The 19,264-nt window shown below is 46.4% G+C and overlaps 2 protein-coding genes across 4 annotated transcripts; one reads left to right on the forward strand and one right to left on the reverse strand.

Annotated features, from left to right (window-relative positions):
• Positions 1-9,384: 9,384 nt before the first annotated feature.
• On the forward strand, positions 9,385-16,158 carry LOC115124952 (nucleolar and spindle-associated protein 1-like). Of its 2 annotated transcripts, none has more exons than XM_029654458.2 (12): positions 9,385-9,564; positions 9,721-9,783; positions 10,602-10,778; positions 10,871-11,042; positions 11,312-11,407; positions 11,603-11,715; positions 12,929-12,979; positions 13,074-13,390; positions 13,600-13,763; positions 13,902-14,015; positions 15,532-15,634; positions 15,808-16,158. In XM_029654458.2, exons 1-12 carry the CDS (start codon positions 9,487-9,489, stop codon positions 15,893-15,895), a joined length of 1,536 nt encoding a protein of 511 aa, XP_029510318.2. In that variant the 5' UTR covers positions 9,385-9,486; the 3' UTR covers positions 15,896-16,158. The 2 variants fall into 2 exon arrangements, with proteins under 2 accessions (XP_029510318.2, XP_029510317.2); XM_029654457.2 differs by having other exon boundaries at positions 9,386-9,564; positions 13,896-14,015.
• Positions 16,029-19,244, reverse strand: ndufaf1 (NADH:ubiquinone oxidoreductase complex assembly factor 1). 2 transcript variants are annotated; one of them, XM_029654459.2, is made up of 5 exons: positions 19,010-19,244; positions 17,669-18,196; positions 17,259-17,444; positions 16,454-16,528; positions 16,029-16,354 (listed from the first exon to the last, which is right to left on the reverse strand). In XM_029654459.2, exons 2-5 carry the CDS (start codon positions 18,167-18,169, stop codon positions 16,214-16,216), a joined length of 903 nt encoding a protein of 300 aa, XP_029510319.1. In that variant the 5' UTR covers positions 18,170-18,196; positions 19,010-19,244; the 3' UTR covers positions 16,029-16,213. The 2 variants fall into 2 exon arrangements, with proteins under 2 accessions (XP_029510319.1, XP_029510320.1); XM_029654460.2 differs by lacking the exon at positions 19,010-19,244 and adding an exon at positions 18,502-18,982.
• Positions 19,245-19,264: the final 20 nt, after the last annotated feature.

Raw genomic sequence — 19,264 nt, forward strand, 5'->3', positions numbered from 1 at the left:
ATCATTCTACTATCATCCTACTATCATTCTACTATCATTCTACTATCATTCTACTATCATTCTACTATCATTCCACTATCATCCTACTATCATTCTACTATCATCCTACTATCATTCTACTATCATTCCACTATCATTCTACTATCATTCCACTATCATTTCTATCATTATCATTCCTACTATCATCATCATTTCTACTATTCTACTATCATTCACTATACTATCATTCCACTATCCACTATCATTCTACTATCATTCCACTATCACCCTACTATTCATTCTACTATCATTCCACTATCATTATACTATCATTCTACTATCATTCCACTATCATTCCACTATCATTCTACTATCATTCCACTATCATTCTACTATCATTCCACTATCATTCATTCTACTATCATTCTACTATCATTCCACTATCATTCTACTATCATTCTACTATCATCCTACTATCATTCTACTATCATTCTACTATTATCATCACTATCATTTATCCTATCACTAGTAAACATCTACAGAATGAGTTGACTATCATTCCACTATCATCCTACTATCGAGAGGCTACTGGGGCATGCTGGAGCAACTATCATTCCGTCTCGGTTGTGGATTAACTGAAGAAATCTGCATCAGAAATTCCAATAAAAAACAGCATTCCACTATCATGAATGACTGGACTGATTCACATTATCATTCTACTCATCATTCCACATTCTATCATCACTATTATACTCATTCATATCATTAAGATCATTATCACTATTCTACTATCATTACTATCATCTACTATCATTCTAATATCATTCCACTATCATTCCACTATATTCTACTATCATACATTCATTCCACTATCATTCTACTATCATTCCACTATCATCTACTATCATATCATTATACTATCATTACTATATCATTCACTATCATTATACTATCATTCCACTATCATTCCACTATCATCCTACTATCATTCTACTATCATTCCACTATCATTCCACTATCATTCTACTATCATTCCACTATCATCTATTCCACTATCATTCTACTATCATTCTACTATCATTCTACTATCATTCCACTATCATTCTACTATCATTCCACTATCATTCTACTATCATCCTACTATCATTCTACTATCATTCTATCATTCTAATGACAAGGAGTGGAATGATGGCCCAAAAGACTGGATTTCAGGCTGTTGATCCAAGTATCACTAGTAAACAAACAGAATGAGTTGACTGTGCGTTGTGGTGTGACTATGCACTCCAGCGAGAGGCCCTGGGGCATGCTGGAGCAACGGAGTCTCCCGTCTCGGTTGTGGATTAACTGAAGAAATCTGCATCAGAAATGTAGCAATAAAAACAGCATGGTGCCAATAGCATGAATGACTGGACTGATTTGTGTGGCATTACAACTCACACCTTCTCCCATATCTTCATTCCTGAGTCCAATTCTCTACCAAGGTCTGAACTCTTCATCACATTAAGATAAAAGGTCTGAACTCTTCATCACATTAAGATAATGCGCCTCCCAAGGATAGCAGGGCTTTCCAAGGTGATGCATAGTGCCTCCCAAGGATAGCAGGGCTTTCCAAGGTGACGTCTAGCGCCTCTCAAGGATAGCAGGGCTTTCCAAGGTGACGCATAGCGCCTCCCAAGGATAGCAGGGCTTTCCAAGGTGACGCAATGACGCAGCGCCTTAAGCGCCTCCCAAGGATAGCAGGGCTTTCCAAGGTGACGCATAGCGCCTCCCAAGGATAGCAGGGCTTTCCAAGGTGACGCATAGCGCCTCCCAAGGATAGCAGCGCCTCCCAAGGATAGCAGGGCTTTCAAGGTGACGATAGCGCCTCCCAAGGATAGCAGGGCTTTCAAGGTGACGCATAGCGCCTCCCAAGGATAGCAGGGCTTTCCAAGGTGACGCATAGCGCCTCCCAAGGATAGCAGGGCTTTCCAAGGTGACGCATAGCGCCTCCCAAGGATAGCAGGGCTTTCCAAGGTGACGCATAGCGCCTCCCAAGGATAGCAGGGCTTTCCAAGGTGACGCATAGCGCCTCCCAAGGATAGCAGGGCTTTCCAAGGTGACGTCTAGCGCCTCTCAAGGATAGCAGGGCTTTCCAAGGTGACGCATAGCGCCTCCCAAGGATAGCAGGGCTTTCCAAGGTGACGCATAGCGCCTCCCAAGGATAGCAGGGCTTTCCAAGGTGACGCATAGCGCCTCCCAAGGATAGCAGGGCTTTCCAAGGTGACGTCTAGCGCCTCTTAAGGATATCATGTCCAAGGTGACATCTAGCGCCTCTTAAGGATATCATGTCCAAGGTGACGTCTAGCGCCTCTTAAGGATATCATGTCCAAGGTGACGTCTAGCGCCTCTTAAGGATATCATGTCCAAGGTGACGTCTAGCGCTCTTAAGGATATCATGTCCAAGGTGACGTCTAGCGCCTCTTAAGGATATCATGTCCAAGGTGACGTCTAGCGCCTCTTAAGGATATCATGTCCAAGGTGACGTCTAGCGCCTCTTAAGGATATCATGTCCAAGGTGACGTCTAGCGCCTCTTAAGGATATCATGTCCAAGGTGACGTCTAGCGCCTCTTAAGGATATCATGTCCAAGGTGACGTCTAGCGCCTCTTAAGGATATCATGTCCAAGGTGACGTCTAGCGCCTCTTAAGGATATCATGTCCAAGGTGACGTCTAGCGCCTCTTAAGGATATCATGTCCAAGGTGACGTCTAGCGCCTCTTAAGGATATCATGTCCAAGGTGACGCATAGCGCCTCTTAAGGATATCATGTCCAAGGTGACGTCTAGCGCCTCTTAAGGATATCATATCCAAGGTGACGTCTAGCGCCTCTTAAGGATATCATGTCCAAGGTGACGTCTAGCTCCTCTTAAGGATATCATGTCCAAGGTGACGTCTAGCACCTCTTAAGGATATCATGTCCAAGGTGACGTCTAGCGCCTCTTAAGGATATCATGTCCAAGGTGACGTCTAGCGCCTCTTAAGGATATCATGTCTAAGGTGACGCATAGCGCCTCCCAAGGATAGCAGGGCTTTCCAAGGTGACGTCTAGCGCCTCTTAAGGATATCATGTCCAAGGTGACGTCTAGCGCCTCTTAAGGATATCATGTCCAAGGTGACGTCTAGCGCCTCTTAAGGATATCATGTCCAAGGTGACGCATAGCGCCTCTTAAGGATATCATGTCCAAGGTGACGTCTAGCGCCTCTTAAGGATATCATGTCCAAGGTGACGTCTAGCGCCTCTTAAGGATATCATGTCCAAGGTGACGCATAGCGCCTCCCAAGGATAGCAGGGTTTTCCAAGGTGACGTCTAGCGCCTCTTAAGGATATCATGTCCAAGGTGACGCATAGCGCCTCTCAAGGATAGCAGGGTTTTCCAAGGTGACGTCTAGCGCCTCTTAAGGATATCATGTCCAAGGTGACGCATAGCGCCTCTCAAGGATAGCAGGGTTTTCCAAGGTGACGTCTAGCGCCTCTTAAGGATATCATGTCCAAGGTGACGCATAGCGCCTCCCAAGGATAGCAGGGTTTTCCAAGGTGACGTCTAGCGCCTCTTAAGGATATCATGTCCAAGGTGACGCATAGCGCCTCCCAAGGATAGCAGGGTTTTCCAAGGTGATGTCTAGTGCCTCCCAAGGATAGCAGGGCTTTCCAAGGTGACGCATAGCGCCTCCCAAGGATAGCAGGGCTTTCCAAGGTGACGCATAGCGCCTCCCAAGGATAGCAGGGCTTTCCAAGGTGACGCATAGCGCCTCCCAAGGATAGCAGGGCTTTCCAAGGTGACGCATAGCGCCTCCCAAGGATAGCAGGGCTTTCCAAGGTGACGCATAGCGCCTCCCAAGGATAGCAGGGCTTTCCAAGATGACGCATAGCGCCTCCCAAGGATAGCAGGGCTTTCCAAGGTGACGTCTAGCGCCTCTCAAGGATAGCAGGGCTTTCCAAGGTGACGCATAGCGCCTCCCAAGGATAGCAGGGCTTTCCAAGGTGACGCATAGCGCCTCCCAAGGATAGCAGGGCTTTCCAAGGTGACGCATAGCGCCTCCCAAGGATAGCAGGGCTTTCCAAGGTGACGTCTAGCGCCTCTTAAGGATATCATGTCCAAGGTGACGTCTAGCGCCTCTTAAGGATATCATGTCCAAGGTGACGTCTAGCGCCTCTTAAGGATATCATGTCCAAGGTGACGTCTAGCGCCTCTTAAGGATATCATGTCCAAGGTGACGTCTAGCGCCTCTTAAGGATATCATGTCCAAGGTGACGTCTAGCGCCTCTTAAGGATATCATGTCCAAGGTGACGTCTAGCGCCTCTTAAGGATATCATGTCCAAGGTGACGTCTAGCGCCTCTTAAGGATATCATGTCCAAGGTGACGTCTAGCGCCTCTTAAGGATATCATGTCCAAGGTGACGTCTAGCGCCTCTTAAGGATATCATGTCCAAGGTGACGTCTAGCGCCTCTTAAGGATATCATGTCCAAGGTGACGCATAGCGCCTCCCAAGGATAGCAGGGTTTTCCAAGGTGACGTCTAGCGCCTCTTAAGGATATCATGTCCAAGGTGACGTCTAGCGCCTCTTAAGGATATCATGTCCAAGGTGACGTCTAGCGCCTCTTAAGGATATCATGTCCAAGGTGACGTCTAGCGCCTCTTAAGGATATCATGTCCAAGGTGACGTCTAGCGCCTCCCAAGGATATCATTTCCAAGGTGACGTCTAGCGCCTCTTAAGGATATCATGTCCAAGGTGACGTCTAGCGCCTCTTAAGGATATCATGTCCAAGGTGACGTCTAGCGCCTCTTAAGGATATCATGTCCAAGGTGACGCATAGCGCCTCTTAAGGATATCATGTCCAAGGTGACGTCTAGCGCCTCTTAAGGATATCATGTCCAAGGTGACGTCTAGCGCCTCTTAAGGATATCATGTCCAAGGTGACGTCTAGCGCCTCTTAAGGATATCATGTCCAAGGTGACGTCTAGCACCTCTTAAGGATATCATGTCCAAGGTGACGTCTAGCGCCTCTTAAGGATATCATGTCCAAGGTGACGTCTAGCGCCTCTTAAGGATATCATGTCTAAGGTGACGCATAGCGCCTCCCAAGGATAGCAGGGCTTTCCAAGGTGACGTCTAGCGCCTCTTAAGGATATCATGTCCAAGGTGACGTCTAGCGCCTCTTAAGGATATCATGTCCAAGGTGACGTCTAGCGCCTCTTAAGGATATCATGTCCAAGGTGACGCATAGCGCCTCTTAAGGATATCATGTCCAAGGTGACGTCTAGCGCCTCTTAAGGATATCATGTCCAAGGTGACGTCTAGCGCCTCTTAAGGATATCATGTCCAAGGTGACGCATAGCGCCTCCCAAGGATAGCAGGGTTTTCCAAGGTGACGTCTAGCGCCTCTTAAGGATATCATGTCCAAGGTGACGCATAGCGCCTCTCAAGGATAGCAGGGTTTTCCAAGGTGACGTCTAGCGCCTCTTAAGGATATCATGTCTAAGGTGACGCATAGCGCCTCCCAAGGATAGCAGGGCTTTCCAAGGTGACGTCTAGCGCCTCTTAAGGATATCATGTCCAAGGTGACGTCTAGCGCCTCTTAAGGATATCATGTCCAAGGTGACGTCTAGCACCTCTTAAGGATATCATGTCCAAGGTGACGTCTAGCGCCTCTTAAGGATATCATGTCCAAGGTGACGCATAGCGCCTCCCAAGGATAGCAGGGTTTTCCAAGGTGACGTCTAGCGCCTCTTAAGGATATCATGTCCAAGGTGACGTCTAGCGCCTCTTAAGGATATCATGTCCAAGGTGACGTCTAGCTCCTCTTAAGGATATCATGTCCAAGGTGACGTCTAGCACCTCTTAAGGATATCATGTCCAAGGTGACGTCTAGCGCCTCTTAAGGATATCATGTCCAAGGTGACGTCTAGCGCCTCTTAAGGATATCATGTCCAAGGTGACGCATAGCACCTCCCAAGGATATCATTTCCAAGGTGACGTCTAGCGCCTCTTAAGGATATCATGTCCAAGGTGACGTCTAGCGCCTCTTAAGGATATCATGTCCAAGGTGACGTCTAGCGCCTCTTAAGGATATCATGTCCAAGGTGACGCATAGCGCCTCTTAAGGATATCATGTCCAAGGTGACGTCTAGCGCCTCTTAAGGATATCATGTCCAAGGTGACGTCTAGCGCCTCTTAAGGATATCATGTCCAAGGTGACGTCTAGCGCCTCTTAAGGATATCATGTCCAAGGTGACGCATAGCGCCTCCCAAGGATAGCAGGGTTTTCCAAGGTGACGTCTAGCGCCTCTTAAGGATATCATGTCCAAGGTGACGCATAGCGCCTCTCAAGGATAGCAGGGTTTTCCAAGGTGACGTCTAGCGCCTCTTAAGGATATCATGTCCAAGGTGATGCATAGCGCCTCTCAAGGATAGTAGGGTTTTCCAAGGTGACGTCTAGCGCCTCTTAAGGATATCATGTCCAAGGTGACGCATAGCGCCTCCCAAGGATAGCAGGGTTTTCCAAGGTGACGTCTAGCGCCTCTTAAGGATATCATGTCCAAGGTGACGCATAGCGCCTCCCAAGGATAGCAGGGCTTTCCAAGGTGACGTCTAGCGCCTCTTAAGGATATCATGTCCAAGGTGACGCATAGCGCCTCCCAAGGATAGCAGGGCTTTCCAAGGTGACGTCTAGCGCCTCTTAAGGATATCATGTCCAAGGTGAAGCATAGCGCCTCTTAAGGATAGCAGGGTTATCCAAGGTGACGTCTAGTGCCTCTTAAGGATAGTAGGGTTTTCCAAGGTGACGTCTAGCGCCTCCCAAGGATAGCAGGGCTTTCCAAGGTGACGTCTAGCACCTCTCAAGGATAGCAGGGTTATCCAAGGTGACGTCTAGCACCTCTCAAGGATAGCAGGGTTTTCCAAGGTGACGTCTAGCACCTCTCAAGGATAGCAGGGTTATCCAAGGTGACGTCTAGCACCTCTCAAGGATAGCAGGGTTTTCCAAGGTGACGTCTAGTGCCTCTCAAGGAAACCATGTCTAAGGTGACGTCTAGTGCCTCTCAAGGATACCATGTCTAAGGTGACGTCTAGTGCCTCTCAGGGATATCATGTCCAAGGTGACATCTAGCGCCTCCCAAGAATATCATGTCTAAGGTGACGTCTAGTGCCTCCCAAGGATAGCAGGGTTATCCAAGGTGACGTCTAGCACCTCTCAAGGATAGCAGGGTTTTCCAAGGTGACGTCTAGCGCCTCTCAAGGATAGCAGGGTTTTCCAAGGTGACGTCTAGCGCCTCTCAAGGATAGCAGGGTTTTCCAAGGTGACGTCTAGCACCTCTCAAGGATAGCAGGGTTATCCAAGGTGACGTCTAGCACCTCTCAAGGATAGCAGGGTTTTCCAAGGTGACGTCTAGTGCCTCTCAAGGATACCATGTCTAAGGTGACGTCTAGTGCCTCTCAAGGATACCATGTCTAAGGTGGCGTCTAGTGCCTCTCAAGGATACCATGTCTAAGGTGATGTCTAGCGCCTCTCAAGGGGGGGGGGGGGGGGGGGGGACTGATGGATGGAAATGGCCAAGTGATAGAAAATCTAATAGAAGTTAAAGTTAAAGATATGATGGCCGAGGGACTAGGATCGATGCAGCCACAAGGAAAGAATCTGCCTTGGACCTCACTCTGGTATCTAGTGATGGCAGGAATCTGTGAGTAGGAGGTATGGGAGGAGTCGACAGTAGGGGGTGATCACTACTATGCACAGTAGGCTGGAGGGAGGAGGAGGTGTCAGTGGATGGAGTAGGCAGGTGGGTGTTAGGAAGGGCAATGTGGGATCAGTTTCAGGTGCTGATGAGTGAACAGGTGATGGCTCGGGTGGAATGAGAGGGGAGGTTGAAAGTATGAATAACTGGGTGAGAACAGTGTTAGTGGCGGCAGCTACTGAGGCGATACCTAAGAGTTCAGGAAGGAGGAGGAGGAAAGCAGTCCCGTGGTGGAAGGAGGAGTGTGGAGTAGGAACTGGGCGTTTAGAGTACTGAAAAGGACACAGAACCTCCATCAGTCTGATTCAGTATCAACAGGCCCTGGTGAGGAGAACTATCCCTCAGTCTGATTCAGTATCAGCAGGCCCTGGTGAGGAGAACTATCCCTCAGTCTGATTCAGTATCAGCAGGCCCTGGTGAGGAGAACTATCCCTCAGTCTGATTCAGTATCAACAGGCCCTGGTGAGGAGAACTATCCCTCAGTCTGATTCAGTATCAGCAGGCCCTGGTGAGGAGAACTATCCCTCAGTCAGATTCAGTATCAGCAGGCCCTTGTGAGGAGAACTATCCCTCAGTCTGATTCAGTATAAACAGGCCCTGGTGAGGAGAACTATCCCTCAGTCTGATTCAGTATCAGCAGGCCCTGGTGAGGAGAACTATCCCTCAGTCAGATTCAGTATCAGCAGGCCCTTGTGAGGAGAACTATCCCTCAGTCTGATTCAGTATAAACAGGCCCTGGTGAGGAGAACTGACGTCTAGTGAGGCTGAGATCTAGTATGAAGGAGAAGGGGATTCGGGAAATTAGTTTAAATAGTATATTGAGTAAAACGTCATATTAGATATCCTCTCAAATATTTAGTTATCTTTTTTAAGAGCAATAGGGGTGGCAGGTAGGATTTCGTTTTTCCCTGTCTCTGGCCCACACTCCAGTACAGTAGGTGGTGGTAATGCACCATAACGTTGGATGCCAAACAATAACCAATGCCAACCGATAAACCACCAAAGAAGAAGCCAGTTGGCCAACCCTGCTCGAGGGGTCTCGGCCCTACGTTAGTACGAGTTACTCATAGGGGCAGCGTTGCTGGTTCAAACACCTCTCAGACCGTGTTCCCCTTCGTTATAAACCTGACAACGTAAACACACTAGTAATATTCAATTGGATTTCTTGTTGGCAAAACATTAAACACCTAACTAGCTAGTTGTAATGGAGCAACTTACTAAGACAAATTTAGTGAGTTGACATGTTGTCTCTTCACATATCGTTCGGGAATCAGCCCACACTGTTCCATCGTCCTCAATGGAAAGTTGCTGGATGCCCGAGAATGGCTTGGTTCACTGACTCATTCTCCAGGCTTTGGTCATTTGTATCGCAGTATTGAAATGACTCGAAATCATACATGTTTCTATTATTTTATTTAAAATGTCACGTTATTTCAACTTCTGACCCAAAACATCTATTTTATTAAGTGTCTTTTTCGGTTGTTTTATTCCGTGTTTTTACTGCCATCTAGTGGAGAACCAAGGTGCTAATAGAAATTAGTTTTGATTGGTTGCGAGGTACTTCCGTGTACATCCGCCAGCCAATCAAATGTCTTATACTCCAGTTTTTTGAACCTGAGCATTTTAACGGTCAGGCGCGACAAAATAAATTGTCTGTGAGTCGGAGCGGATTAGATAAAACGTGTTCAAGCGACAAACTCATTTGTTTTTTAGGTAAAACACGAAAAAAAAAAATGGAATTGGATTCCATGAAGTATGCCGAATTACGCAGTCTTGCGAAGGAGATTGGGCTCAAAACCTCAAAACTGAAGGTACAATAAATCGTAAACAGTAACTGTATTGGGTTGTTTGTGGGTTAGCTAACGCATTAGCTAGCTAACGTTACCCAACTAACAGCTAGTTAACTTACTATATTATCCATCACGTTGTTTTGCAGTGTATAACTTAGCTAACTTTGTTTTTTTAAGGCTGATAAGCTTCTGATGGTGCTCAAGGAGCATTTCCAGCAGCAGGGAGATGTTGCAGTGGAGGTACGTTAAGTTCTGGCTTGAAGCTCCCTCCAACTTCTGTTCAAATTATCTTTTTTTTTTTCTCTCTCGTTTTGTTCTTGTTCTATTTGACTTAAAATCACAATTTTAATTTGTCATGCGCCTAATACAACATACTTACAAGCCGTTTAACCAACAATGCAGATGTGTAAAGGTATTTATTAAATAAACTTGGAAGTAAACAAGAAAATAGAAAAAATGACTAATTTTAAGAGCAACAATAAAAGAACAGTAACAAGGCTATATACAAGGGGTACAGAGTCAATGTGCGTGGGCACAGATTAGTCGAGGTTAACATTTACATGTAGGTAGAGGTAAAGTGACTATGCATATACTTTATACTACTACATTGATTACTGCAAAGGGCTCCCGAGTGGCGCAGCGGTCTAAGGTTCTGCATCTCAGTGCAAAAGGTGTCACTACAGTCCCTTGTTTGAATCGAGGCTGTATCACATCCGGCCGTGATTGGGAGTCCCATAGGGCAGAGCACAATTGGCCCCGTGTCTTCTGGGTTTGGCCGGGGGTAGGCTGTCTTTGTCAATAAGAATTTGTTCTTCACCGACTTGCCTAGTTAAATACAGGTGTAAATTGATATTGATTACTGCATTGTTGGGATAAGAACTTCTTTGCAAGAAAGGCATTTCACTGTAATTTGTGTACTTGACATTTAAAAACCGCAACTTATTACACTTCTACGCGATCTGCAAGGTACACTGATTTCTCCTTAACTTTCTTTCCGTGTGTTTTATGACTAGCTATGTTTGCATTGTAATTTTACAAACCTCTGGTTGTGTATTTAGCAGGGAGATGAGACTGGCATTGCTGCACAGGATGACATCAACTCAACCCAGGAAGTCAACAATTCATCACAGGTTGACGATGAGCCTTTCCTAAAACAACAAGCTCAGGAGTTTGTTACCAAACGTCGCGGTAGAGGGCGACCGAAGAAGAGGAAGGAGCCTGAAGATGAGGAAGAGGTGTGTGTGTGCCCCGACAGTGGTCTCCATGTGTCTTTATGTTAAGAAAGGATATGTGTTTGAGAAACTGAACTATGGTGTTTTTGATCTAGATCTTTGAGAAGCTGGTTGAACCCAGAATCGGCCAAGGGAGTGTTAAGAGAAGGAAAACGTCTGCCGCTAAGGATTCTGGGGTGGCAGCACCAGTAGAGGAGTCACAGAAAACCAATGTTCAGCCTGAACCTGGCCACAAAGATGCAGCCCCAGCAGTGACTTTTGAGAAAGGTTAGTCTTGTGGACGTGGAAGTGCTATGTAGAGGATCAACTCTGGTTTCAGTAACATCATTAGGGTGGCAGGTAGCCTAGCAGTTAAGAGCATTGGGCAAGTAACCAAGAGGTTGGTGGTTCGAAGATCAGAGTCGGTAAAAAAATCTTTCTGTCCTTGAGCAAGGCACTTAACCCTAAGTCGCTCTGGATAATAACATCTGCTAAATTTACTAAAATGTAAAAAAAAAAAAAAAAAGTTTATTGCTCACATTCTCATATTTGCATAGGAGAGGAACAGAAGGTGGTGATGCCAGTAGGAAAGATCCCTCGCTACGAGGGGCTCCTGAAGAGGACTAAGTCGATGCTGAAGCCTACGACACCAAGTTAGTCATCTGAATCATATATGTTCTGTAGCTACAGGATCTAAAACATTCAAGATAAAACATTGTTTTAGGTCCTCGCTTGAAACCATGTCTGTCCGGGAACACATTAAGCCTCAAGATAAGTAGTGAAAATTCTGACCTGGGGGAGAAAAGTGTGTGTATATATTATTATTATTTACACCCTTTCTATTGTAGACTTCAGAAAGCTCCACGAGGCACATTTCAAGAGGATGGAGTCAATCGATTCGTACGTGGAAAGGAAGACCAAGCAAGTTGATTTGTTCAGAAGTTCCGTGAAGGAACTGAAGGTAATGAACTATATCCTTCAACTCTGGACCTCAAAGCCAGTTCCACTGTGGTTTTTAATCAGGGACTAATTTAGACCTGGGACACCAGGTGGGTGCAATTTTAATTATCAGGTAGAACAGGAAACCAGCGGTCTCTGGACCTCGCAGGGTCAGAGTTGAACTACACTGCTCAAAAAAAGTAAAGGGAACACTAAAATAACATCCTAGATCTGAATGAATGAAATATTCTTATTAAATACTTTTTTCTTTACATAGTTGAATGTGCTGACAACAAAATCACACAAATTATCAATGGAATTCAAATTTATCAACCCCATGGAGGTCTGGATTTGGAGTCACACTCAAAATTAAAGTGGAAAACCACACTACAGGCTGATGCAACTTTGATGTAATGTCCTTAAATTAGGTCAAAATGAGGCTCAGTAGTGCGTGTGGCCGCTACGTGCCTTCATGACCTCCCTACAACACCTGGGCATGCTCCTGATGAGGTGGCGGATGGTCTCCTGAGGGATCTCAGACCTGGACTAAAGCATCTGCCAACTCCTGGACAGTCTGTGGTGTTGGTGGATCGAGCGAGACATGATGTGCTCAATTGGATTCAGGTCTGGGGAACAGGCGGGCCAGTCCATAGCATCAATGCCTTCCTCTTGCAGGAACTGCAGACACACTCCAGCCACATGAGGTCTTTCATTAGGAGGAACCCAGGGCCAACCGCACCAGCATATGGTCTCACAAGGGGTCTGAGGATCTCATCTCGGTACCTAATGGCAGTCAGGCTACCTCTGGTGAGCACATTCAAAAGTGACCAAAACATCAGCCAGGAAGCATAGGAACTGAGCAGTGGTCTGTGGTCTCCACCTGCAGAACCACTCCTTTATTAGGGGTGTCTTGCTAATTGCCTATAATTTCCACCTGTTGTCTATTCCATTTGCACAACAGCATGTGAAATGTATTGTCAATCAGTGTTGCTTCCTAAGTGGACAGTTTGATTTCACAGAAGTGCGATTGACTTGGAGTCACATTGTGTTGTCTAAGTGTTCCCTTTATTTTTTTGAGCAGTGTATATAATAGAGGTGGTGTTTGTGTTGTGGTCAAGGTGGGGGTTTGATGTTCAATCTCAAATAAGCCCAAGGAACTATTAATTACAAAATAGCATAGTTAACCATAAATGTATCAAATGGTTAATTATATATGGTCTTTTTATATTCTTTAGGTTCTCTCCGATAAGACTCTTTCTCACCCGACTGAAGGAAAAACCCCAGGGGTAAAGCAGTACATGTTGAATCTTTCTTAGCGTCTTTTAATTGGTTCCTATTCCATTGTTGCTTGGTGTGATCAGTCCTTGATGTGTTTTCCAGATGTCGAGCTGTGCCTCCCTGTTCAGCCCAGCATCCCAGAGACCTGCCACAGACCAACGCAGACAGACTCGATTCTCAGCCATCAAATCTGCCACTGATAAAAGTAGACTCTCAGCCAGTAAGCCAGCTACAGACAAACGCAGACAGACCCAGATCTCAGCCATCAAATCTGCCACTGATAAAAGTAGACTCTCAGCCAGTAAGCCAGCTACAGACAAACGCAGACAGACCCGGGTCTCTGGCACCAACTCCCCTCAGAAGGACACTGTTGTTCCATTCAGACCCACAGTCCTGTCCACTTGCAGGATCAATGTCCGGTGAGTATTTTTTTTTAACATTGGTCTGATTTAGTTAGTACCAAGTACTTTACAGTGCTACTGAAACTTCTAGGTGAACCTCTTGTGATGAACTTCACACCATGACGAGTTGCTGCAAAATAGAAGTTAACTCACTAGCTTTTGTTCAAGGTGACCGTTTTCTAGAATGAAATGTTATAGATTAAGTCCAACTGTTGGTTTGTGTAAAGGTTCTCTCAGGCTACTCAGGATAATGAGCACAAGAGGCCCATGGTCAAGACCCCAGCGCGCGCGTCAACCCGTGTGGAACTCGTCACTCCTGGGAAAGAGACTAAAGTTGGCGGGAAACGTGAAGTCAACAAGCCCTCTGTTCCCTCTAGCACCAAGACGCCAGGTAACGTCCTCTCTAGATCTAGATCACGTTAAATTTCATTTCTATGTAGTCTTTACTTTGCATTATCTATGCATTACAACTGAATTGATTCCTTCCTGTTTTCTTTGGTATTTTTCCTTTTTTTTTTATAAGGAACAGCATTTGTGTTCAATGCAAACACCAGTGTTCTTTCTAACACTCCTGGAACCAACAAGGCCAACTTTGATCTGAAGGCCAGTCTCTCTAAGCCTCTCACCTACAAGCCTCACAAGGGTAAGTCAATAATGCCCTGGTTTCTCGTGTCTAGTCGATAACGCCCCGGTTTCTCGTGTCTAGTCGATAACGCCCCGGTTTGTCTAGTCGATAACGCCCCGGTTTATCGGTGTCTAGTCGATAACGCCCCGGTTTATCGGTGGTCGATAACGCCCCGGTTTATCGGTGTCTAGTCGATAACGCCCCGGTTTATCGGTGTCTAGTCGATAACGCCCCGGTTTATCGGTGTCTAGTCGATAACGCCCCGGTTTATCGGTGTCTAGTCGATAACGCCCCGGTTTATCGGTGTCTAGTCGATAACGCCCCGCCTTGTCGTGTCTAGTCGATAACGCCCCGCCTTGTCGTGTCTAGTCGATAACGCCCCGCCTTGTCGTGTCTAGTCGATAACGCCCCGCCTTGTCGTGTCAGTTATCTCGATAACGCCCCGCCTTGTCGTGTCTTCGACAACTAGTCGAATTGATTCCTTGTTCTAGTCTAACGCCCCGCCTTTCGTGTCTAGTCGATAACGCCCGCCTTTCGTTCTAGTCGATAACGCCCCGCATTTGTCGTGTCTAGTCGATAACGCCCGCCTTGTCGTGTCTAGTCGATAACGCCCCGCCTTAAGTCGATAACGCCCCGCCTTGTCGTGTCTAGTCGATAACGCCCCGCCTTGTCGTGTCTAGTCGATAACGCCCCGCCTTGTCGTGTCTAGTCGATAACGCCCCGCCTTGTCGTGTCTAGTCGATAACGCCCCGCCTTGTCGTGTCTAGTCGATAACGCCCCCTTACAAGTCGATAACGCCCCGCCTTGTCGTGTCTGGTCGTAACGCCCCGCCTTGTCGTGTCAGTCGATAACGCCCCGCCTTGTCGTGTCTAGTCGATAACGCCCCGTCGTGTCTAGTCGATAACGCCCCGCCTTGTCGTGTCTAGTCGATAACGCCCCGCCTTGTCTAGTCGATAACGCCCCGCCTTGTCGTGTCTAGTCGATAACGCCCGCCTTGTCGTGTCTAGTCGATAACGCCCGCCTTGTCGTGTCTAGTCGATCGATAACGCCCGCCTTGTCGTGTAAGTCGATAACGCCCCGCCTTGTCGTGTCTAGTCGATAACGCCCCGCCTTGTCGTGTCTAGTCGATAACGCCCCGCCTTGTCGTGTCTAGTCGATAACGCCCCGCCTTGTCGTGTCTAGTCGATAACGCCCCGCCTTGTCGTGTCTAGTCGATAACGCCCCGCCTTGTCGTGTCTAGTCGATAACGCCCCGCCTTGTCGTGTCTAGTCGATAACGCCCGCCTTGTCGTGTCTAGTCGTCAGTCGATAACGCCCGCCTTGTCGTGTCTAGTCGATAACGCCCGCCTTGTCGTGTCTAGTCGATAACGCCCCGCCTTGTCGTGTCTTCGATAACGCCCCGGTCGATCTTGTCGTGTCTAGTCGATAACGCCCCGCCTTGTCTAGTCGATAACGCCCCGCCTTGTCGTGTCTAGTCGATAACGCCCCGCCTTGTCGTGTCTAGTCGATAACGCCCCGCCTTGTCGTGTCTGTAGGGAAGCTGAAGCCTTATGGAGAGACCAAGGAGAACACCGCTGACCAGTCTCAGATTGTTCTTTCACACCAGAAGAACTACAAACAGCACCCGGTTCAGACAAGGTGAGCGTCAGGAACAAACAAAGTTCAAAGTGGAAGGGGAATTTGAGTAATTGAATTCAATCGTTCATTGATTACTCAATGAAAAAAGTCCAAGGGAACTAATTGAGTCTGTCCTGAAACTTGTTCTCTTTCCGAATGGCTGTATTGATTTCCATATTTTATTTTTATTCAAGGGAGGAAAGGAGGACAAAACAGACTGAAGACAGGAAGCAGAAGAAAGTGAACATGCTTGGAGCCAGACGAGGCCTCGTCATGACCTAATCCCCCCCCCCCCCCCCCCCCCAACTCTTCTGTAAAGATTAGACCCTGTTTTTACTGCATCTGTCCTCTGTACTGTTCTAATCTGTTGTGATTGTTAAATTTTACTCTGTAGTTCCTCAAACAACTTGAGGAATTACAATGTTATGTACTTTATTGTTCACATTAACATGTTAAATATTTTGGTCATCTGTAATTCACATGTTTTACAGTGCGTATAAGTTGTTGTACTTTTTCAGAATTGTAAATACATGTAGTAAATTTGGCATTTCCTGAAGCAGATTTTTTTTTGGGGGACTTGGTGGGTGATGCTTGTTGTCCTCAGACTTCAGGGTTCCTCTTGTATACCTCATATGCAAACTCCTCTGTGTGTGCAAGGTCGTTACACACGGCAACAAAATCAATCTCCAGTTGAAATGGACCGTCTGCCTTGTCACCCAACGTTATTCCTATGGTGTTGACCTAGGAGCACAAAACGGACATTAAGAGTTGCAAAAACCTAGCAAGTGAATCATCATTTTACCCTTGTCTATGTAGTATTTAGAGTATCATTTTTCTTACTTTGTCCAACCAGAGAGGATGTTGATCATCTTGTACCCTCCCGCGACTAGAGAGGAAGAATTTTGAGAATGGAATCTGTAAAAGTGCAATCAAATGTTAGCACCCAAATACTTCTGGACCAACTAAGATCACACGACGATAGCCTCGGTCATGTCCTATAGTAGTCACAGCTAAGATCACACGACGATAGCCTCGGTCATGTCCTATAGTAGTCAGAACTAAGATCACACGGCGATAGCCTCGGTCATGTCCTATAGTAGTCACAGCTAAGATCACACGACGATAGCCTCGGTCGTGTCCTATAGTAGTCAGAACTAAGATCACACGGAGATAGCCTCGGTCATGTCCTATAGTAGTCACAACTAAGATCACACGACGATAGCCTCGGTCATGTCCTATAGTAGTCACAACTAAGATCACACGGCGATAGCCTCGGTCATGTCCTATAGTAGTCACAACTAAGATCACACGGCGATAGCCTCGGTCATGTCCTATAGTAGTCACAGCTAAGATCACACGGCGATAGCCTCGGTCATGTCCTATAGTAGTCAGAGCTAAGATCACACGACGATAGCCTTGCTCATTTCCTATGTGCTGTGTGAGACGCAAACAATTGAAGACGGTTTCCTTAAACGAAAAGCCAAAACCAAGCAAGGGAGACTGGGAACGAGTTCAGTAGAACGCAACGTTCAGATGGATATGGGCTGTAATAAAACGAAACATGCCTCTAATATGTAGACTATGGAATCATAACATCTCTATTTCATGGCATTTGCAACTGAAAGTGTCCCTGGCTAAGCTGTACCTTGACATCTTGCCAATAAGGTCCTCCCCGTGTGTACAGGAAGTAACTGTACATGTCGTCCTTCTGGTGTGAGAAGTAGGTCTCCGCACCGACGTTAATCATCCATGGTCGCCCGTCACCACGGATACGCAGGTGCAGGGTGTTGAAGCTGGACCAATCGTGATGCTTCTTACTGTCAAACGAACCCTAGAGAAAACATATTTTTTTGGGGGGGAGGTTAACATCTCGCATGGCCATGCTTCCCAAGGATGAGTCATGGAACTGATGGAAGGACTTGCTCAATGTTTGGCAGCCGTTTAATCTTACTGGGGAGGAAAGACTAGCCCGAGTACCGGTGTTTGTATAATCATGCCAACTCATTGGCAAGAGGGCAGAAACGGACTGGCAGTTAAGACAACATCAGTACTAACCATGGGCGGTTTGGAACGTAGAGTGCAGTATCCACTATATCGTGTCTCTCCGTCCCTGGGGGGAGCAGAACAGAGGGTCCCATACATCAGACATGTAGCGTTGTTCCTGCCTAGCTTCAGATAGGCCTCACTCCTCCCGCCGATCTCTTGGTCTGAAGACACTGTCCACTGCTCCAGGCTCTCTGGCCCTCTGAACTCCCAGACCACCCTGGTCTGTTCCAGGATATGTTCAATCAGTGGCTTTCCCTCTGGCCCTGTCCAGCGGCCCAGAAACTCATTCTTCAGCAGAGTAAAATGCTTTCGTATCCCCTCCACACCTTTATTGAAGTCAAACGTCTTCCATATGGGGGTGTTGTCCTGTGTCTGGCCTGGCCGTCTGTACTCTCCTCCAGAGATAGCCCTCCATCCCACAGACAGGTGTGGGGTCAAGAGTCTCTGTTTGTAGCAGGATCCAATAAATCTCACTGCTGGGGTGAAATGTGTAGCTCTTGACACTGCCATAAAAAGTAATCCTGGTTTCTTGCCTTACTGTTGGGGTGGGGGAGACAAAAGTGGTCGTTAAGGATTGACTGTCAAGAGGAGCAAGTACAATGTCACAGCCAGGGCATTATCATGTTCATTGCCATAGGTATCCCTTGATCATCTCACTCAGTTCCATTACACAAAAGTCAAATGACGATGAGGAAAGCATCTTCTGTAAAAAGGTATGCTTTGTTGTGCCGCGACGCTCAGTCTGAACATTAAAACACTGATTTCTTGCGGTTCTTACTGTTTTGGAAGCATAAGGACCTTATATTTCATATCGGCAAGAAATAAATTAAATTGATACACACCGTTTATAGGGTTAGGATTCCCACACGGCCATATCTCCATGTTACAGCGCTTGTTTACGGAAAACAGAGGGAAGACAGAGTGGACAACCTGTGCTAGGTACGCCACAAACGTGTTACTTTAAAAAAAGGTACTGTCTGCTGCAATTGTGTTGACCGGTTAAAAGTGTATTTTGCGTTTGAGAAATTATTTTGATGTGATATTAAAGTATAGGGATTTGTTTCAACACATGTAGATGCGTACTTGGCTGTTTTGGTTTACAGAGTCAATTCGCCCTTTATACAAAACATGTAACATTGGACTAAGGAGTAACGTTTGGCTCCTTTAGTGAAATATTGGACTACGCCATTAGCTAGATGACCACATCAACAGTCTGTAACAGGACATCCAGGTTCTGGTTAATAGTCATACGAAGACAAGCTAAGTGAATAACAGAATGTACAATATCAATCAACTCATTTTGATAGCAGGAAATGCAATGTTTTTTTTTCTGTCGTTAACGTTACTTACCCGGTGACTGACAACTGAACTTGTTACCGGTTGGATCGGTCTCACGAATTTATTTACAAACAGACCTTAAGTAAACAGCATTGTGTTCTTCACTTTGTAGCGTAGAATAAAAATCAGTATAATCTCTAACCGTCTCTAACCGATTTTTATAAATGTGTAATCATGATTATTATCATTTTTAAATACGGAAGTGTACCAATCCAAGGTTGTGTTCCGTCCAGATAAAAGTCCTACCTGAAATCACTGCCGGTGATT

Source organism: Oncorhynchus nerka, linkage group LG18 (genome assembly GCF_034236695.1).
Source record: "Oncorhynchus nerka isolate Pitt River linkage group LG18, Oner_Uvic_2.0, whole genome shotgun sequence".
NCBI lineage: Eukaryota > Metazoa > Chordata > Actinopteri > Salmoniformes > Salmonidae > Oncorhynchus > Oncorhynchus nerka.

What these genes read in the sequence shown, in the direction of transcription:
- LOC115124952 (XM_029654457.2), top strand. Translation starts at nt 9,487, where the DNA reads ATGGAATTGGATTCCATGAAGTATGCCGAATTACGCAGTCTTGCGAAG. An exon ending in AGCAGTGACTTTTGAGAAAG is followed by an intron (nt 11,043 to 11,311) that starts GTTAGTCTTGTG and finishes ATATTTGCATAG; the next exon opens with GAGAGGAACAGAAGGTGGTG. An exon ending in CTGAAGGAAAAACCCCAGGG is followed by an intron (nt 12,980 to 13,073) that starts GTAAAGCAGTAC and finishes TGTGTTTTCCAG; the next exon opens with ATGTCGAGCTGTGCCTCCCT.
- ndufaf1 (XM_029654459.2), bottom strand. Translation starts at nt 18,169, where the DNA reads ATGGCAGTGTCAAGAGCTACACATTTCACCCCAGCAGTGAGATTTATT. An exon ending in TACGTTCCAAACCGCCCATG is followed by an intron (nt 17,445 to 17,668) that starts GTTAGTACTGAT and finishes TGTTTTCTCTAG; the next exon opens with GGTTCGTTTGACAGTAAGAA. An exon ending in ATCCTCTCTGGTTGGACAAA is followed by an intron (nt 16,355 to 16,453) that starts GTAAGAAAAATG and finishes TTGTGCTCCTAG; the next exon opens with GTCAACACCATAGGAATAAC.